This window comes from Nematolebias whitei, chromosome 10 (genome assembly GCF_014905685.2).
Source record: "Nematolebias whitei isolate Nwh7 chromosome 10, NemWhi1, whole genome shotgun sequence".
Lineage (NCBI taxonomy): Eukaryota > Metazoa > Chordata > Actinopteri > Cyprinodontiformes > Rivulidae > Nematolebias > Nematolebias whitei.
In genome coordinates, this window is record NC_056507.1 from 44,606,162 (window position 1) to 44,628,195 (window position 22,034).

At 42.3% G+C, this 22,034-nt stretch overlaps 1 protein-coding gene across 1 annotated transcript in view; it reads left to right on the forward strand.

Annotated features, from left to right (window-relative positions):
- Window positions 1-21,924, forward strand: part of LOC119416522 (ankyrin repeat domain-containing protein 26) — a gene marked incomplete at its 3' end in the record, with an annotated part of 163,667 nt that extends 141,743 nt beyond the window's left edge. Inside the window, 6 exon segments of the mRNA XM_037683752.1 lie at window positions 7,950-8,043; window positions 8,563-8,589; window positions 8,935-9,012; window positions 16,830-16,964; window positions 17,044-17,156; window positions 21,804-21,924. Coding sequence (XP_037539680.1) covers window positions 7,950-8,043; window positions 8,563-8,589; window positions 8,935-9,012; window positions 16,830-16,964; window positions 17,044-17,156; window positions 21,804-21,924 — 568 coding nt within the window.
- Window positions 21,925-22,034: the final 110 nt, after the last annotated feature.

Below are 22,034 nucleotides of genomic sequence, written 5' to 3' on the forward strand. Positions count from 1 at the left end.
TTAAAATGAAACATTGACATTACTTTCAGCTTTCAAAACACCACAGCGACAGAACATTGCTGTATTTTCTCTGAGCACCACAGCTGCGTTTCACACAACTTAACAGAAATCTGCACTTTTCATGCCAACATGATAAATTCAATTGTTACACGAATAACAGTCCATTCATGAACCTGTTACGGGCCACCAGTTGTAGAGGAACATATATCTGTGATATATGCATAAATTAAACGGATTCTTTCATTTTTCTGGACTGAATAATATCGTGCATTGAATAATTAAACGTAACGTGAGACGTCAATTTTCTTTGACCCATCAAATGAATGCGGTCATTTATTAACAGAATCAAAGTTTAACATAAGACATTTACATTAATTTGAAAAATTGATTTCAACAACAACATAATTAATTAGCAAGCTTTATAATTAGGAAACCATACGGCCATGATTTCCCTGCTTCACAACAGACATTTCTGAAAATATCTGGAATGATTTGCTGGCAGGATAGAAGAGTTTTAAAGATGGGAAAATGAAGTTTAAATGGAGAGGAAAAGATGGATGAGTGAATATGTGTCGGTATCAGAACGGCACGCTCCATTAAGATCTTAGCTTCCTCCTCGGTACACTTAGGTAGTGTGAATCGACTCTTTACCTGTAGGAGGTGTCTCCACTGGTACGGAGTTCCATTTAACGCACCCTTTCAGCGTCTCCGTAGGAACAGCTGTGAATCGTCCGAAGTAGTGACGGTATTCCGTCCGACACAGGTTCACCCCACTGGTGGACTCACAAGAGGAGTAAGTCCGTCAGAGGCTCCACTCAGATGTGGAAGATTTCATAATTCCCACAAAACTCGGAAGAACTGCGGATCATGTCTGAACCTCCTGTTCTCTCCAGCACTTCTTCTGTTCGGTTTTGCTCTCCGAACTGACCTGCTCTCCCACCGCACTGCTCTGGTTTGAACTAGGAAGTGCCGACATTTAAAGAGTTCTGTTTCCGGTTCATTTGGGAGGTTCCTGATTGGCCGAAATAGCTAATCAGGGGTGTGTTTTTGTGACGTAAGAGGTCACTAGAAGTCAGAAAAACAGAAAAATTGTTTTGGAACAGACAGAAGATGTTTTTGAGACAGACGAGAGAAATGTTTAGGCGAGTTGGGGGAAAACAGGTGCCAGCTTCTCTATTTACGTCTGAGAGGATTTAAAAACATGACCGTTCGTTCCAACAACTTGTTTGCGTTTGACTCCAACCTTGGACCAACTTACACTTGCTCATTTCAGACAGAAAATCAGAAAATGCATAATTACTCTGTAACAGACCTTAACTTGATTTCTACTTTGAATGAGGATTAACAAATCACTAATACTGTTTCACAGTTGATTTAAAATGAGTAGTTCACTTCAACATTTAAAAATGGTTTGAACTAAACACACTTTGATTATCAAGACATTTGTAAGATAGTAATGATAATAGAAAAAGAGAGTGTTCTTTCAATTGATCAGTGCAGTACACTTAGAAAGTCTCTGGATGAACTTAATCTTGTGTTTCTGGACTCAAATCAATGAAATACAGTTCTTGTTCCAGGAAGGCCCTCAAGGCCAGAGTTGACCTGAGGCTTAGTTCACTACAAAGTGCTATAAAACAAAATAAAAACAATCTACATTATAAAACTGTAAAATATTAAAAACAAGAACATGTCCACATTGATTTTTGCCTTGAACTTAACAGTTGTTTAAAATCCCTTAGAGAGGTCAAAGTCGAGAGCTTCAAAAAATTGAAATACATTGAAATGTAAATACAATCTGAAAAGCATAAAAATTTGGCAAGTCAGAAATATCAGAATATTTGTGTTAGGCATAATGTGTTATTTTTGTTTTTAGTACTGTTTCACATTAGAGTATCACTACTTTTATTGCAAGGAAATACATTTTGAAATGTAATTTCTTTGAATTACATATTTAAGTTCTGTTTATTGCATTTATAATTCAATGCAGCAAAAGAAACAAATTTAAAATGTTACAAAAAATCATTGTAATGCTTGGTTTAGTTACAGAATGACATTAATTGCTGGATGTCTAGCCTCTGAGCTGTTGGCTTTCAGAACCCCTGAGCAATTTTGTTGAATAGCCCTCTGAAAAACAATTATATATTTAAATAGCTCTAATGGGATGAAATAATCAGGGTAGTTAAAATGATGGAAGACTAAATATTAATGTAATCCATATTCAGTAGTGGACACAGCTAATCAAAAAGTTAGCTTCACTAACCACAGATTTGCTAACTAAAATATTAGCTTTGCTAATGCTAAACCAGTAAACAGAAAAAAACAATTAGTGGAAGCTAACGCTAAAGCCATAACTTTTATCATCCACTGCTGTCGCTGACAATGTAAGACTGTCTGTAATGTGACAACGCTGTAAGTGAACGCAACTCAAAATGGTTCATAAACCACAAGTAAAGCGTTCGTGGCCCGTTCAGAGGTGAGCTTTTAGAAATTAATCCGGTCCATCAGAACCAACGAGGTGGAGCAGAACTCTGCTGTGCTGAAGCTGAGTGATGCATTCAATGTGTGTCGGACGTCTCCCTCGTGTCATTTACTTTAATGAATTAATTCACTTTGGTGATCCTCTTTGTGATTAACTACTTTTATAAACTAACTACAAAGTTGCTGTGTGTCATCATCAATACTCTCTTAAGTAATCTGTTTGTATTAAAGTAAAGATGTGTGAAATGTGAGAGAGTCACATCCCAGAGAGAATGTGATTGTTGCAAAGCATGCTGGATAGGAATTGTGTGTGCAATATTTCTGACTATTATGATGTTTCTGAGTGTGAAAATGGGTTTTTCATGTTATTTTTCTGTTCTGGTTTGGCATTTATTTGGGGGCGGCCGTGGCTGAGTGGTTAGAGCAGTCGTCCTCCAATGCAACAGTTGGGGGTTCGAATCCACCAGCAGTCACATGTCAAAGTGTCCTTGGGCAAGACACTGAACCCCTCATTGCCTCTGATGTGTGTCCCATCAGTGTATGAATGTGATAAAGCTCTGATTAGTTTCTTTAGAATGATTAGTTCAATTTATCTTTGTAGAGATCTAGTATAGAGCTGTATGAATGGGTAAATGAGGCACAGATTGTAGTGTAAAGAGCTTTGAGTATCTTGATCAGATAGAAAAGTGCTATAGAAGTACAGTCCATTTACCATATTTTCAAGTCCCTGTTGTTGGCTGTAAACTGACACCACGAGTCAGAGACTGTTGTGGAAGATATTTGTTCTTTGTTCTTTCGGCTTCTCTCTTCTTTAGGGGGTACGAAGACTTGGCAGTTATTTTTACGTCGGATGTACTTCCTGGTGCAATCACAGACCACCGAGCTACCACAGCCTCTGTGTGGAGTAGAGAGCTGCTGTCTAGGGCACCTGGAGGAGCAGATGGTGGGGGTTAGGGGGCTTGCTCAAGTGCCCAGAGTGGAGCAAATGATGGTGGAGGCAGGTGTGGGTGCTTCACCTATCACACCCACATTTTGATGTTGTCGGTCCGGGGAGTTGAACCACCGATCAACAGGCCCACCTTCTCTAACCTTTGCACCATCACTCTCACTCCAGAGACTGTTTATGGTAGATATGAGGAGGAAAGGCAGTGTGAGAGCGGTGACATTAGCTCTGCGTAGCTTAGCATCTATGTAAATCATTGCTCTGTTCTGTATGATCTTAGAGTGGAGATTGTCTTTGAAAAACAGCAGGCTTGAATTTTCCAGATTTCAATTTAGCAGGAGCTACTTCCACTACAAGTTTTCAAAGTTAGTAAAAACGGTAATCTGCTACATGGAAAGTTAGATCTGTTATTAGCAGAACCATGCCCACCACCGTCCATTTTAATATTTTAAGATATAGAATGTAGGGCTGCAACTAACGATTATTTCAATAATCGATTCATCGGACGATTATTTTTTCGATTAATCAATGAATCGGCAAAAAAAAACAACCAACGTTTTAATTTCCACCCTTTTATTCCAAAATTGAACATTTGACTGACATAGCAATTCACACAAAAACAGGTTGCTATTTGACTATTGTGTTAGTAAAATATTGAATAATAAAAAAATAAAAGTTAGTCAAATAGCTTAAAAAATAAATGTACACAAAAATATATACAAATGTGTCTTTATACCTGCACAATATGTAGCTACTTTGTAAAATGTGTCCTTGAGGGAAGAGTGTAACCTGGATTAAAAGTGTGGATTACTGTAACCTGGATTAAAAGTGTGGATTATTGTAACCTGGATTAAAAGTGTGGATTATTGTAGTGAAGCCTTCGTCTTCAACCATCGACAGAGGCCTCATGTCAGTGACGATCATGTTCAGGATGTTTCAGTGAAGACAGCTGCTGCTGTGGTGTCCATGATGTCTGTCCATCATGAAGGATGTTGTTGTTGTTGTTTTCTGGAATGAGAGAGTAAATATGTTTTATAGCATAATTATTACAGCAACTCAAGAAATGCCTTGTTTCACTTACAGTGTTAGGTTCAGGCAAAAGTAGCTAAAAGAGCAATTACACACACACACACACACACATAAAATACTTAATTACACACATTTGAGTAGATGTAATAAATTACTTTAATTCCTGTTTAAATGCAATTCATCCTGCCATACCTGCAGTGTCTTCAGACTTTGCCAGCAAATTAAAAGTTGAAGCTTAATCGTTAAATTATTATCTTTGTGTTAGATTTATTTATAAATCACATTTAAACACTGCTTGTACCAATTAAATTAAATAAAAAGTAACACACATTCTCTATCACCGTCATTAATCAGAAAACAAACAAACAAACAGCTTCATCTACCAGAGAGACTGACGTTACGTTTTCTCTCTTGAAACAGAACAACGTGTGAGACTCACCTGCAACACGAGTTGGGAGTGAGACGAGTTGTATCAGCTGCAGCTCGTGACTCCGACATGTTTACGTTTCATCTCCGTGGTTCTCCCGTGTCGTGTCGGTGATTTTTAAAGCTGCATGCTTCTCATTTTTTATCTTTGTGAAGTTCTCCCACACTTTGGAGGACTTGGGTCGAACAGTTTTCGCTGCGTTGGTCATTTGTAAAATTTACTTAATTTCCTTTGAAAACAGCCTCTGCTCCCCCCTCGCTCTGTTCAACTCGAGCTGCAGTTTTTTTTTTTTCAAACTTTATTCAGTCAGTCAGCATTGACAATGAACTGCCCGTGAACAAAACGAAACGGCTCCGCAGCGCCGTGAAAAACGCATAATCGCGCGACACAACGAATCGATAACGAAATTCGTTGCCAACGCTTTTAATCATCGATTTTTATCGATTTTATCGATTCGTTGTTGCAGCCCTAATAGAATGTTTCTGAATCACGTCAGTTTTCCATCTTGTTCAATGTTTGAGCTGACTGATGTGAGATTTGAACCCAGATTGTGTGGTTGAGACAAGAACTCATTCCTCTCATCTGTTCCTGCACTGACAAAGCTAGCAGTCCTGGTTGTTTTAGTTTTGTGAGTGTGAGGCCTGTGCACCTGTGTCTGTAGCCAGGGTGATTAGTTCACCTGGTTTAGAGTCAAAACCATGACTGTGAAGGCCGAAGACTGACACGCAAACTTAAAAGCTCTGCTCAGATTATTAGCAGCACCATGATTAAACCATGTGTGCAAAACAAATATTGAAATAATAATGTAAGTAAATTAACAACTATTCGTAATCGTACTAAGTTTAAACTTTAAACTTCTTTAGTACTTTTAGTTTATAAAATGGCATAATAAAAGTCATTAATATCTTATTAATAATATAATGCTATGTTAAATGATTACACCCCATGCCCCCCCACACATACACACGCATTTTATAATGTGGGAATGTGCCATTAGGGATTGTAAAGTTTAGGTTTGAACTTTCATTCATTCAACCTTTATTTAAACAGATAAATCACATTGAACCTCGAAGACTCATTAACAAGTGAGACCTGTTCGCACAGACAAAAACAACAGTGGTTAACTAGACACATGTACGGGTCCTTCTCAAAAAGTTAGCATATTGTGATAAAGGTCATTATTTTCCATAATGTAATGATAAAAATGAAACTTTCATATATTTCAGATTCATTGCACACCAACTGAAATATTTCAGGTCTTTAATTGTTTTAATACTGATGATTATGGCATACAGCTCATGAAAACCCAAAATGCCTGTCCCAAAAAATTAGCATATCATGAAAAGGTTCTCTAAACAAGCTATTAACCTAACCATCTGAATCAACAACGTAACTCTAAACACCTGCAAAAGATTCCTGAGGCTTTTAAAAACTCCCAGCCTTGTTCATTACTCAAAACCACAATCATGGGTAAGACTGCCGACCTGACTGCTGTCCAGAAGGCCATCATTGACACCCTCAAGCAAGAGGGTAGGACACAGAAAGAAATTGCTGAACGAATAGGCTGTTCCCAGAGTGCTGTATCAAGGCACCTCAGTGGGAAGTCTGTGGGAAGGGAAAAGTGTGGCAGAAAACGCTGCACAACGAGAAGAGGTGACCGGACCCTGAGGAAGATTGTGGAGAAGGGCTGATTCCAGACCTTGGGGGACCTGCGGAAGCAGTGGACTGAGTCTGGAGCAGAAACATCCAGAGCCACCGTGCACAGGCGTGTGCAGGAAATGGGCTACAGGTGCCGCATTCCCCAGGTCAAGCCACTTTTGAACCAGAAACAGCGGCAGATGCTCCTGACCTGGGCTACAGAGAAGCAGCACTGGACTGTTGCTCAGTGGTCCAAAGTACTTTTTTCGGATGAAAGCAAATTTTGCATGTCATTCGGAAATCAAGGTGCCAGAGTCTGGAGGAAGACTGGGGAGAAGGAAATGCCAAAATGCCAGAAGTCCAGTGTGAAGCACCCACAGTCAGTGATGGTCTGGGGTGCCATGTCAGCTGCTGGTGTTGGTCCACTGTGTTTTATCAAGGGCAGGGTCAATGCAGCTAGCTATCAGGAGATTTTGGAGCACTTCATGCTTCCATCTGCTGAAAAGCTTTATGGAGATAAAGATTTCATTTTTCAGCACGACCTGGCACCTGCTCACAGTGCCAAAACCACTGGTAAATGGTTTACTGACCATGGTATTACAGTGCTCAATTGGCCTGCCAACTCTCCTGACCTGAACCCCATAGAGAACCTGTGGGATATTGTGAAGAGAAAGTTGAGAGACGCAAGACCCAACACTCTGGATGAGCTTAAGGCCACTATCGAAGCATCCTGGGCCTCCATAACACCTCAGCAGTGCCACAGGCTGATTGCCTCCATGCCACGCCGCATTGAAGCAGTCATTCATGCAAAAGGATTCCCGACCAAGTATTGAGTGCATAACTGAACATGATTATTTGAAGGGTGGCGTTTTTTGTATTAAGAACACTTGTCTTTCATTGGTGAGATGAATTATGCTAATTTTTTGGGACAGGCATTTTGGGTTTTCATGAGCTGTATGCCGTGATCATCAGTATTAAAACAATTAAAGACCTGAAATATTTCAGTTGGTGTGCAATGAATCTGAAATATATGAAAGTTTCATTTTTATCATTACATTATGGAAAATAATGACCTTTATCACAATATGCTAATTTTTTGAGAAGGACCTGTAGGAGTTGGAGGCGAAAAAAATTCCTATCAGACTTTTTTTTTTCTTGCCTGAGAAAAAAAACCTTTAATATTAAAAAAACAACTCGCACAACCAAGCACATATTTACATAGACATTCTGCAATCAGAGACGAGAGCGGTCAACAAAGCTTATAGATGTCACTAATCAGTCAATGTCCTCCAGTGAGATCCATAAACATTCTCCAGGTATGTCTCATACAAACATCTGTATGAACTCACTTTCATTTGCATAGGGCTCATTTATATGTGTAAATATATATTTTGACTGTGTGTGTGACTGATGCAGAGTGTGATTGTACACTAGGTTGGAGATTGAGAATGCCAGACTAGAAGCTGCTGCAAAGCAACACTCCAACAAAATCGATGCTTTGCAGAAAAAAGCTCAGGAAGCTGTGACGGTGAGTTCTAAAAAAAACTCATGTTCTTGCTCACACAGGGTCTCAGTGCATCTACATATTTACAACTAAAAAGATAATGTCATATTACTCAGTATTCCATGACAAGGTAAATTCAAAAAGTACTAAAAAAAACAAGTGGACTTCTGTTCTGTTCATGAAGATGCAGCTTGGAGCTCACATCCAGGAGCTTTCTCAATTCAGACTTGGAGAGTGGGAAGTTCCAAACGTCTAAACTTTATGCAACTCATTTAGTTACACTAGACGTCACACAGTGGAGGCTTGTTGGCCTAGTTGTTAGCTATTAGACTGTCCATGTTGAGAGGCACGCAGTTTATTCTGCATGTAAAACATACAAGTTATAAATACTCCAGTTTTGAATTTACAAAGAAGCATTTTCAACTACAGAACAGGAATCCAGTTGTTTTGTTTTGTTATATTTTTGTATTACAGTTCTTTTGAATTATTTAATGCATTATTTGGAGAATTTTTCAATGTTAAGGCGTGCAATCTTTTTTTCAGCTGACTGACTGCTCACCTGGAGGAGGGGTTAGTATTGTGGATTAGATTTAGTTTCTCCTGTGTGGGGTTATTCTTTTTTAATATGTCTATTAAATATTTGAAGAAAAAAAGATGCTCTTGATGAAGTGATTCTATTGGGACTTGTAGCACCAGCTGTTAGACCAGGAATTCAAACAAATGGTGGAATTTTTGCTGATTTGGGTTCCTTTTGGTGATGGAAACATCTTTACTCTCCTTTTCTGTTGTTTGTGGGGTCTTCCTTTTATTTCTTGACTCCATGGCTGCTCAATGCATGCCATATCCTTTGGTATGTCAGTGGAAATATTTCACTCAGGCAATGCAAGAAAAAAACATGCATCTTGTTTTTTTCAGGTTCGTGGTCATATGGAGGAGTTGGTAACAAATCTGCAGAGCAGTAAGATGATTTTGGAAGAGCAACTCAATAGAGAGGTTAGTGCTGTGTTGTTTCTTATCGATAACATTTTCAGATTGTGTTTATCTTTAGGCCCTGTCACTATAACGTTTTAGAGAACGTATGTTGATCTACTGAATGTACATTTTGTCAAACATGCAGGCATATACTGATGACTACAAAAAAATCAACTGGAAGCCTTTTTAGGATGTGCAGTATATATACTGTACTGCTAACAAGTTAAACAAATATATAACCTGTGAATAACTTATCCTTAACTTGTCTCTAGTTTATGCATAACTTATACAATGAATGTGAGAGTGGGAGAGACGGGGGCAGTGCAGAGCTGTGGAGGAGAGTGAGTGAGCATCAGAGGGTTAAAACTGACAACAGCTCGGCTCATGTTCTCTGTTTTTTCCCTCTCATTAATAAAGGCTCTTAAAATGCACACTTAGCTTGGGCTCTTAGTCTTTGGATGCAGAGGGGCATTATCATAAACGGTAGTCCCTCGCTACTTTACGTTCGACTTTTGCGGACTCGCTCTTTCGCAGTTTTGCAAAGTAAGATTGGACATGACACACAATCGGCTAATTGAGCCGCACGAGCAGCATGGACTGTTTATTTCAAACTAATTATTTTTAATGACTTAGCACCTGCTGCATCTGTGTGCAGCCCACAGGTGCAGCTCCCAGTGTGTCATGATCTCCGCTCTCTGCCAGCGATTGCAGAGGAGAATTGGGCGTGACAGAGAGCGGCAGGAGGCAGAGAGCTGAGATCATGACATGCTGTGCTCTTTTAGAGCGCTTAGAGTTTAGAAACATTGTTTAGAATATTGCAAGAGCGTAGGAAGGATTTAAAACAACTTAATGTACTGTATATAAACTACTACTTACTACTAATACTTGTACTACAATTCCTACTTTGTGTTTTTTTTATTTATCGCAGGGGTTCCGTCCCCCCTGCGATAAACCAAGGACTACTGTATTGACATATTCAACATATAGCTGACGACCCTGGAACTTATTCAGCATGTTTGTAACTTTCAGCTAGCACATTTGCCAGCATTGTGGAGTTCAGCCACATATAGGGTCCAAATGATGAGCAGCTCATCACTCCTGCTGGATCCACGATGTGCAGAGGTAAACATGGAGAATCCTGCTGCAGCTTCCTGGATCACAGATTTGTTTGACTGGGGAGTGCAGAGAGCTGCCCTTTTCAGATCTGCTGTGTTGTGATCATAGCAGTAGGCTCCAACATGCTGTGCATAAGATCAGCATAACACAAATGTGGCTCATAAGCTCTGCATAGGTCAACGTGCTAATGGGTTAGGAATAAGTTATGTGCACGTACATAATTGTCCAGCTGCGTTCTGAGATGTTTCAACTTTTTAGTAACTTATCAATGACTTACAAGTGCGAATTTATGCATAACCTACCTGTTGCATACCTAATATACCGTACGTAACTTGTTCCTAATTTAGGAGCAACTCATCGGAATACAACAGTAAAAGGAAAAAATGTCTCGTCTGGTTTGTGAGAAAAAATTTACAAGTTAAGATGCAAAATTTCTGATGATGTTTGAAAATCAATATCAAAAACGTTGGTTACGTACTGTAACCCCAGATTCTATAAGTATAAGCATAGCCCTTTAAGGCTGTCGCTTGGTGGGTTTATCCCGTTATGCGGAGTATTGCACTGAAAAATTTAGTCCACGCCCACCTGCTATGTGGGCCCTACCCGGTCCGTATAAATTACGTTAAGAGCGGGAAATCGGCTCCCAAAAATAGCTTTTTCTTCAGCCATTTAGGAGCCAGTGAGGCCCAACGCTTAAAGGGCTACGCTTATACTCATAGAATCTGGGGTTACAGTACGTAAACAACGTTCTATTTCGTATAAGCTTCGCCCTTTAAGGCTGTCGCTTGGTGGGTTAAGGGCGAAGCAGATGTGGTCCTCGCCTCACTGTGTCCATTTGAACACCGTATGAAGCAGGAGCTTGCCCAAAAAACGTCTTGTCACTCAGCTCCCCATGTGTGTAATTACGCATTGCGTAATTATGTGAGCCATGCACAGACGCATGTTGTGTAACTATGCGTTCATGGCTGAACAGTATAGACAGATTAATAATAACAAATGAACTGATTATTAATCAAATGAACTGATTGGTAACAATAGTCATGAACTAATTAGTGACAATAGAACCAAAATAACAGACACCACTTGTGACTGATAACAACAACTCATACTGTAATGCATGCAGACAGATGTGAGCTTAAACAGAGTTCCATAAAAACAACAATATTCATTCTGTAAACACTAAGGACAGAATGTGTCATGGAACGGGCCATCACATCACGTAGATAAGAGCGAATGAATGAGCAGGGTGTTGACCACGCGGCCACAGTGCAAAATGTCCTGCATTGTCATACCATTATGCAAGGCAGTCGAAGATGCGATACCCCTGGTCGAGTGCGCCCTGAGGTTGACAGGAGGCTCTAAACTGATGCTCTGTAGGCTTCAGAAAAAGGCCTCACACAGCCAGTGTGACAAGCGCTGGGTGGATAACGGGCGACCTGCAGGTGCATCTCTATAATGCACAAACAAATGTTGAGTTTGGCGCATTACAGCTGTGCGCGCTATGTAACACGTCAACGCCCGCACCGGTCAGAGAAGATGGCAAGATGCTTCTTCTTCTGATCTGTGGAGGTGGGGGTGGGGGGTTGGGGGGGGAGAACCCCTCCAACGATATCGCTCTTGATTTAAAAGAGCTCGTGAAGTTTTTGGCATAAAGGCTGGGTTTGGTCTTAAATCAGCTGAGCTGCCCGTCAGCCTGAATTCTAAGACATGACGGAGTGACAGAGAGGGCAGATAAAACACTCACCCTCTTAGCGGATGTTAAAGCCAGCAGCAGGGCTGTTTTAAGAGACAAGAATTTAGTTGGAACCTGATTCAGAGGCTCAAATGGAGCTTTGATCAGGGCTCGCAGGACCAGCGTTAAATCCCACTGTGGAACAAGTGGGCGTGAAACAGGCCTGCGTCTCTGTACACCTTTTAGAAACCGCTTCATCAGTGGGTGATTAAAAGCTGTTCTGTCTCCGAACCCTTCGTGGCAGGAAGAGATGGCTGCAGCGTACGTTTTAATCGTGCTGAAATGCCAACTTCCTGTCCATCAGCTGTTGTAGAAAAGACAGCACGCCGCCTAATGGGCATGAGGTGGCCTCTACACCTTTCTCTGTACACCAGCGCTGAAAAACTGTCCACTTTGATATGTACAGCGCTGTGGTAGATGCAGCACGTGAATCCTGGATTGTGCGTACTACCTCCTGTGGGAGACCCATCCTCTCTAAGTGGAACCGCTCAGTGGCCAGACCCACAGGTACTGGCCTATTTCTGGGTAACTCCTGATCGCTCCTCCTGCCTGGAGGAGAGCATCCTTCCTCCATGGCAGTTCCCATGGGCGCCCTGACAGCAGGCGTTGTAGGGCTGAGAACCATGGTGTGTTCACGCGCTCGGGGGCCACCAGGAGAGCTGTCAATCCCTCCTCCTGAACTCTGTTCAGGAACCGTAAAATCAGAGGAGGTGGAGGAAACGCGTACAGAAGCATTTTGGGCCATGGGCTGTGGGCAAACGCATCCACCCCCAGCGGTGGTTCGTCTCGCTGGCTCAGGGAAAACCATAGTTGACACTGAGCATTCTCTCATGTCGCAAACAGGTCCACAGCTGCTTTGCCAAATTTCTGCCACGTCTGAGTCATCAGGTCTGGATGGAGAGTCCAGTCCCTGTGACGTGGGCCGCCCCTGGACATCACATCTGCCCCTTTGTTCAGAACACCGGGTATGTAAACTGCTCTGATGGAGAGCAGATTTTGGTGAGCCCAACACAAAAGCTTTCGCGCAATGTGTAACATCTGGGCTGAGCGCATACCCCCCTGCTGGTTTATGTACGCAGCAGTCACCTTGTTGTCTGTGTGAATCAACACGTGTTGATTCTGTAGCACGGGAGCAAAATGCTGAATCACGTTCAGCACCGTGAAACACTCCAAAACATTTATGTGGGCTGATGTGTGATGGGGCCACAGCGCCCCTACTGCTTGAGATAGGCATGCCCCCCCCCAGCCTGACAGCGACGCGTCCGTGAAGACTGACACGTGTGACGTGGGTCTGCTGACGGGGGCTCCCTCCGACAGAACCAGGGTGTTTCCCCAGTGTCGGAGGTCTGCCCTCACGGAGGGAGGGACAGTGATCATCCGTCTCTTTTGTTTTACTGGATCCACACGCAGACGCACAAACCACCTCTGGAGGCGTCTCATATGTAAAAAACCCAGCGGGACCACTGTGTGAGCTGATGACATCATTCCTAACAGCTTCATGACGGAGACAGCTGTTACCACTCTGCCAGGTCTTACGTGGCGGAGCTGGTCTTTTAAAGTGTCGATTCTCGTTTGTAATAAACAGGCCTTCATGGTGGTTGAATTTAACTCCACTCCCAGATAAACAATTGTCTGGGCCGGGAAAATCGAGCTTTTCTTCCAATTTATGGCGAAGCCCAGATTTAACAGGTGTGATGTCAACACCTGAGCCTGCATCACTGCTTCCTGTCTGGAGCGTGACAGCAGAAGCAGGTCGTCCAGGTAAAACAAAACTCTCATCCCTGCTCTGTGTAATGGATGCAGGGCAGTCTCCACACACTTTGAGAACGTACGAGGCGCGAGGGAATACCCGAACGGCAGCCTGTTGTACTGATACTTCATCCCCTGAAAGGAGAAACGCAGGAATTTTCTGTGTTTTGGGATGATAGGTATGTGAAAATAAGCATATTTTAGGTTGACGGAAAACAAACCAGTCGTTTCTCTGGATGTTGTCCAACAGCTGTCTGGTTGTCAACATGTGAAACAGTCTGTCCATGATCACCTTGTTGAAAGCTGACAGATCCAAAATCGGTCTCATCCCTCCGGTCCGTTTGGGAACCAGGAAGTAACGTGAGTAAAACCCTGTGTTTTCCTCTCCGTTGGGAACCCTGGAGATTACTTTTATCAGAAGCTCTTGGACTTCTGCATTTAGGGATGAGATTTGGTCTGGCGATGACAGGACCGTCTCTAAAACTCCTCCGAACGGAGGGGGTCGGGTTGCAAACTGTAACGTTTGCATAACACCCTGTCCATCCATCTGACCGGCGAGCATGTTTTTAGCCACTCTGCGTAACGTTCGTGGAGTGAACGTGCGTTTAAGTGATGCGTCATGTTTTGTACGGATGCCACCAGTCCGCCGCCTCAACCGCCATCATGTGTCACGGGAATGTTTTCCGCGTGACCCAAGGCGAGGCTTCCTCGAAAAGGCTCTAAACGCGCACATGCGCTGCGTTTGGACCGCGGACCAACCTTCATGTACAGGTGGGCCGGTGTGTGCTGAGGCGAAGCGTGTGACAGTTGATGACGCCGTGGGGCTACGCGTTCGACTTCGCTGTGCGAACGTTGAGAGGCGAAGGGCGTGACTTCATCTACGCCGTGCTGTTGGAGTGAAGGCTGCGAGCCCCACGGGAGCACACGTTTTCTCTGGAGGGACGAGTGTCGCTCTCGCTGGAGGGATACACGCCAGTCTCGCTGGAGGCGAGACTCGTCACCGGGTTCGTTCAGCCGTCTCATGCTTGTGCTGCCGTGAGCTGCCGAGCGCTGAGACGCGGTGGGTGACGGCTGCCCGCGTCGCGGCCGCACACGTTTGCTTCAGTGAGGCGTGTGTTGTTTTGCTGAAAACGAGGACCTTCACCGGACCCGGCCTGCAGTCCCACATTTATACCAATGTGAGCCTGTGAGCGCCGGGGAGCTGTGTGTGCACCATCAACAACGCAGCGCCATTTGGATGAAGGCTGTTTGTATCGCACGAGTGCGCGTTTGACACTGCTTGGGTGAGGATCGTGCAGCTCGGGTTGACAACGAGTTATTTCGCTTACCATCGTGTCGTGTGAGCGTCTTGTCATGTCTTGGAGCGACGGTGAGTTTAAAAACCTTTATTTAAGGACACCGGCTCGTTATGTGTGGAGGATGTGTGCGCAGCCGCTGTGAGTTCATCCAAGCTTACAGACTGGCTAAAAACAGACACTTTGATCATTGAATGATGATTTGTTTAAACTTTCGTGTCACTTTTACACACACCCTCCGCAGACCGTCATTTTTTAAATCTTCTCCCTCTTGAGCTCTGCGATTTGTTTGCCCAGAGCGCTGTCTGCAGGCGATCTCTGGGGAAACGCTGAACTGCTGAATGCCGGGATGAAGAGGGCTGGTCTCTGACGGGCGGGGCTGGTGGTGGAGCTGAGCGAGAGACGCCGCCGCGGCCGTGGAATGTCGTTGCTTCTGCCTCTGCTCACGACGGTCTCTCCAGCGGGCCGGGGGGCGGGATGAGCCGCGCGGCTTGATGAGGTGGCGCACAGCCTCTGACACCTCCTCCGACTGCTTCGAGTTTGCCAGCATGGCTTGAAGCTGCTCCTGAACAGTGCTTCCGCCGTGATGGGGCCCTCCATCAGGTCTTTGTGCAGTTTCTCCGGTAGCGAGGGGGAGTGACGGAGCTAGGTGGATCGTTGAATCATCGTCATCCACGCTGCAATCCTGGACAAGCAAACCGTAGAAGAGGCACACATATTGAGGATGGCGTCGGCTGCCTTACAGACAGAGCTCTTGGTCTCCTCAGGCAGGTCTGCGGCCTCCAGCCTCTTGGACATGCTATATGCTAGCAGCGCCACGTTGTTGTTTGCTGTGGCTGCCTGAAAGCACATTGATGGGCTCGATTGGAGAGCGTGGTCACCGTCGGGTCGTGTTTCCCAGGAGGGACGGGACGCTGCTCCAACCTGGACAGCTTCGCTCCGAAAGCTTCCGCGAGGCTTGGCTCAAGGGGGGTTACCGAGGGGTAGCCCCGCTCGGTGAACCCCTCCACTCTGGTGATGGGTGCGGACTGTGGAGACCGGCTCCCCCAATCTACCAGGAAAGAACCGTCTGTGGCCTCGCCCGTAGGACGTCCTGTTGGAACACGAGGCCATATGGATCAAGACGGTGAGCCGGAATGGAACCCAGTAAACAACCTTCCCGCCGGATCATCCGAACTGGCGGGAAAAGTGTGGGACGTAAAAAAAGGGGTCCCTTCATGTTAGCCGCCTCCTGGGTTACGCCGGGCAACCCCTGAGGGTGCCGTCGGCCAGAGCTGTGTGATCGCCGATGCAAAACGAGGTGGGATGGGGTGAGCATTCACTCAGCCCCCCTCCACTGACACTACGCTCTCCAGGAGGGAATGAGCAGCGGGGGGCTGCAGCTGAGCGCGCCTGTCCCGGAGGAACCATCCGATTCGCTCCGAGGTTCGGCGATAAAAGGAAAATTACAAGATGGCGTTGTCCAGCGTGTAGTGACCTGTCACTGAGAAATATTCTTTGGCGCTTACCTTGAAATAAGACTGCTCGTCAGCTTCTCCTCGGGGAGGAGAACTCACCGGACGACCGGAGGTCGACTGCCGGGCCAAGCATCCTTAACTAAGGTTGGTCATCTACACAATTTTCCTTCTTTGTTCTTCTGACAGTGCTATTAGCTCGCTGAAGAAAAAAATGGGAGCCGATTTCCCGCTCTTAACGTAATTTATACGGACCAGGTAGGGCCCACACAGCAGGTGGGCGTGGACTAAATTTTTCAGTGCAATGCTCCGCATAACGGGATAAACCCACCAAGCGACAGCCTTAAAGGGCGAAGCTTATACGAAATAGAACAGATTTTTTTTAATAGGCTGTACTTTTTAAGTTTATTTTTTAAAAATTTGGCCTGTGTGTGTGTGTGGGTGTGTGTTGGGGATGGGGGGGTGGGGGTGGGGGGGGGGGGTGTTCTGCAGGTCCAGAAACAAAGTATGCTGTCCCACACAGCCCAGGACTCTCAAGCCCTGTGGGAGGAAGAGCTGAAGAGCCACTCAAAGTTAGGTCTGCGCCTGGCGGAGCTGGAAAAAGAAAAAGGAGAACTGAGCACGCAGGTTTCTGTTTCCTTCAGTAACAACTGATTCTAATGAAGAACTTTGATTTGAATCTCAAGAGTTTCTTTGTCTGTTACAGATGCAAATTGAAAAGAAGAAAGCCAAGAAAATCTCAGAACAGAAGAAGTCTATTGACGCTCGTCTTGATCAAGAGATGAAGAGAAACGCAGAGCTTCAAAAAGAAATGTACAGGTGACTCTGAAACTCTTCTGCTGACCTGTGGCTCTTCCTTCTACTACTTAGACCCACTTAGGATCCTGTTGAACTCAGACCAAGCTTATGTGAACCACCTGTATCTATTTACTTTGTAAAAACGTGCTTTTATAAACTCTAGGACTGCAACAAACAATCATTCCAATCGTCGATTAATCAGTCGATTAATTTCCCCGTAAATCGAAGAATCGGCACAACAAACAAGCAAATGTTTTAATTTCCACCCCGTTATTCCAAAATTGAACATTTGACTGACATAGCAATTCATACAAAAAAACAGGTTGCTATTTTACTATTCTGTTAGTAAAATATTGAATAATAAAAAATAAAAGTTAGTCAAATAGCTTAAAAAATAAATGTACACAAAGATATATATACAAATGTATCTTTATACCTGCACAGCATTTAGCTACTTTGTAAAATGTGTCATTGAGGGAAGAGTGTAACCTGGATTAAAAGTTTGGATTATTGTAACCTGGATTAAAAGTGTGGATTATTGTAGTGAAGCCTTCGTCTTCAACCATCGACAGAGGCCTCATGTCAGTGACGATCATATTCAGGATGCTTTCAGTGAAAACAGCTGCTGCTGTGGTGTCCATGATGTCTGTCCATCATGAAGCTGTCATTGTTTGTTGTTGTTTTCTGGAATGAGAGAGTAAATATGTTTTATAGCATAATTTACAGCTACTCAAGAAATGTCTTGTTTCACTTACAGTGTTAGGTTCAGGCAAAAGTAGCTAAAAGAGCAATAGACGGCTTATCAGTCAACGTCACTTCTGGGTCACTTCCTGGTATACTGTGCATGTCCACTGCAGAAAGAAACAGCGATCATGTCTTGTTGTGCTGTAAGTTGCACCAACCGTTTTGATAAAAACAATAAAACACGCAAGTTTTACAGAATTCCATCAGCTCGCGGCTTTTCAAGGCGAACGGGAGACGTCTTTGGTTGCAAGCCATCAGAAGAAGCGATTGGAACGAGCAGATGATTAAAAATGCAACAATCTGCAGCGAGCACTTCATCTCAGGTAAGGACTGCTTAGCTAACAAGCATCACTGGTTGTTGTGTCCTATAAACAAAAATATGAACAATTGATCACTCAAAGACGAGTGCACCTAGCTTACAAGCTAAGATATGTTAGTTCAGTGGTGCTGAGTGGAGTTGCTAATCATTTGTTTATTTATTTATTTATTTTTATTTAGAAATGTATTCATTTCATTAAAAACAAAATAACTATACACTAGAAAACAAAAATATATATATACAATCAAAAAATAAAATGAAAGGCAGCAGAAGAATAAATCTTGAGATATCTGCCCCTTTATTCCCAGAATATATTCAAAACAAAAGTAATTTACAAAAAAACAAAACAAAGCTAAATAAAAACAATATCAATTCAAACAACAATTTGTATAGATACACATTATTCCTTCAGAAAACTAACTTTTAACATTTTCTTGAATATGTACATAGATGTGGCGGTTTTAACATCATCCTTCAGACCAGTCCTGTTCCCTGAATTTTAGTGGGCCGCTCCTTCAAACTGGTACGAAACCAACGCTTCACAAACATCTATCCCCTTGAGATAATAACCAATCTCTCTTTTAACAAAATTTACTTGGCTAATTGAAGGTAGTATGTTTTTGTGGTCCTTATACATAAACAGAAAAATATTATAATCAACCAAGTCATATAATTTTAATATCTTCAGTTGATAAAACAATGTATTTGGTGGATGTCTATAATATTTTCTACTGATGATTATTACAGCTCTTTTCTGTAAAATAAAAATAGGATTTGTATTTGTTTTACATGCTTTACCCCAGACTTCAATACAGTAAATTAAGTGTGGGACAATTGTTGCATTATACAACATAAACAGTGCTTTATCATTGAGTTACTCCCTTACTTTGTACAGTACTGTAATAGATTTATTTAGATATTTTTGTTCTTAAATTATTTATGTGAGGTTTCCATGTCAGCTTTTCATCAATGACACCCAGAAACTTGTTGTTACTGTTGTAAAGTTGTATGCTAACACATGCTATGCTAGTTAGCGCTGGCCAACCGTGTGCTGTTTTCATTAACATCAGTCTCTGGAATACACTTTATTTGTACAGGAGTGGCCTCTGAAGACATCGGCAGCCCTGACTTTGCCCCGTCCATCTTCTCCTACTCTACAAAGTCCGGCAAAGACCGCGATGGAAAATTGGAGCGATAAGTAGAGGATTACTGACTTGAACTGAGGCTGTAATAAACCTGTGTTTAACAAAGTAATGCTTTCCTGCTCTACCTAATGATGGCTCTCTTCTGTGTCTCAGCTACAAGAGAAAAAGATGAAGGGATGAAACCCCCAGCAGATGTACAAACAATGGACCATATTGCCCATCCTCATGAAAACTGCGTTTAGGGCTCACCAATAAAGATAATACGTTCAGATTTAATGTTACTGAATGTGACATTTCCAACATTTTGACAAGTTGTCTCCCTGTTATGTCTCAGACTTTGAAACCTCTAATCTATAAGATGACATTGTAACTGTGTGTGCAGCGTTAACAAACATTTGGGACTGTGCAGTCCCTAGAAAATAAACTGTCAATATCTTGTTGAAGTATTCAAGAGTTAAGGATACATCAACAACTTTTTATTTCTTGTTTGTACATAAGTAATGTCATTAAAAAGTAACAACAAAATAACCATTTCTTTTTTTAAAACACAGTGATTTGAAGTTAAAACTGAATGTTAACAGGAAAAGTTACAATAAATGATTTGTGTCAAAGTGGATTGTTTTTAGCTTCTTTCTTTTACAACATTACTTTGTATGAATAACTGTTCATGTATGTGGAGGACTGTGTTCATCATGTGATCATCTCTGGCTGCACCAGTGGATCCTGCTGGCTCCACAGGACGGGACGCCACACGCTGTGAAGCTGAACTTCATAACAGTATTCATGGTTCTTCTTGAGATGTAATGAGCAGCACATATTCACCTTTTCAACATCATGTAATAAAATGTATCAAATAAAAAACTAAATAAAAATAGCACGCACAGAGGTGGGCCTGACTGTTTTCACTGCACATTTCTCAGTAAATCGAGTCACATAATCTGTCACGGTTGTAACTTTAATTTTAATCAACAGCTCCTGGTAATAAATAAATATAAAACCTCAAAATAAGCAACAAATAAACCTGGTCTTGTGAGGGGGGTTTTCTTACAGTTTCATTTTTTTTTTTTTTTTTTTTGTGTGTGTGATTTTTTTTTTTTTTTTAATCGCCGAGCGAAAAATGTATTTTTTTAATACAACTTGTCATGTTCACTTTATTCTGACAAATATCAGTCAACCACCAACACATCGAGTGCATTTATAGTTTTTAATACCAATAAATGTATTAGAAGAGCTGTGAAGATGGACGCCTCTGTGCATCCTCTCCATAAAGGGCAACAGAATTTCTCACAAGACACCGGTTCTTTCTGCACTTCGGCTGCGCGCGCATCCACCGTGTTGATAAACAAATAATCTGTCACTTAAACACACACAAAATACTTAATTACACACATTTGAGTAGATGTAATAAATTACTTTAATTCCTGTTTAAATGCAATTCATCCTGCCGTACCTGCAGTGTCTTCAGACTTTGCCAGCAAATTAAAAGTTGAAGCTTAATCATTAAATGATTTTCTTTGCATTAAATTTATTTATAAATCACATTTAAACACTGCTTGTACCAATTAAATTAAATAAAAAGTAACACTCATTCTCTATCACCGTCATTAATCAGCAAACAAACAAGCAGCAGCTTCAGGTACAGAGAGACTGACGTTACGTTTTCTCACTTGGAAACAGAACAATGTGAATATTGTAGAGACTCACCTGCTGCTGATTCTTCATCCAAACTGCGGTGAAGTTAGTTTAAGACTCTTGACATGTTTGTTTCATCAGCGTGGTTCTCCCATGTCATGTCGTCACTTTTTCAAATCTTGCTTGTTGCGCAGTTTTTATCTTTGTGAAGCGTCAAGTGCTCCCACACTTTGTAGGACTTGGGTCGAACAGTATTTGCTGTGTTGGTCATTTGTCAAATTTACTTAATTTATTTTGAAAACGGCCTCTGCTCTGCTTCCACTTCGCTCTGTTCAACTTGCGCTGCTGAGTTTTTTTTTATTTTTTTACTTTATTCAGTCAGCAGCATTGACAATGCTCTGCAGCTGAACAAAAGGGCTCCGCAGCGCTGTGAGAGACGCTTAATCGCGCGACACAACAAATCGATAATGAAATTTGTTGCCAATACTTTTAATCATGGATTTTATCAATTCATTGTTGCAGCCCTAATAAACTCCAAATATACATCTGATCAGATTTGCTGTTTACATTCATCTAAAGTGTGTGCTGTGTATTTTTCTTCTCAATTTTGGGTAGTTTTGTATTTATTTTGTTTAATTTACTTTTTTTTATTTATTTATTAATTTTTTTTATTAATCTCTTTCCATGAAAATGAAAAAAGTTCAGGTGTCTTAATGAATTATTTAAATTTTTCTCAGTAATTAATCATTGTTTTTTACTCATTTGTTTGGATCTGGCTAGAGTTTGACTTTGTATTTTTAAAAGCTTCTTTGTTTTTATGTGTTTTAGGCTGCGCACTTTATTGAAGACTGCAAAGAAGAAACTGCAGAATCAAGAGGGTGGTGGAGCACAGTTTGCCTCCCCAATGAGCAATCTTAGGATGGACCTGGGCAGACAAAGACATTCTCAGGTAGTTGTATGTCTGTCTTTCTGTCTGTCTGTCTGTCTTTCTGTCTGTCTGTCTGTCTGTCTGTCTGTCTGTCTGTCTGTCTGTCTGTCTGTCTGTCTGTCTGTCTGTCT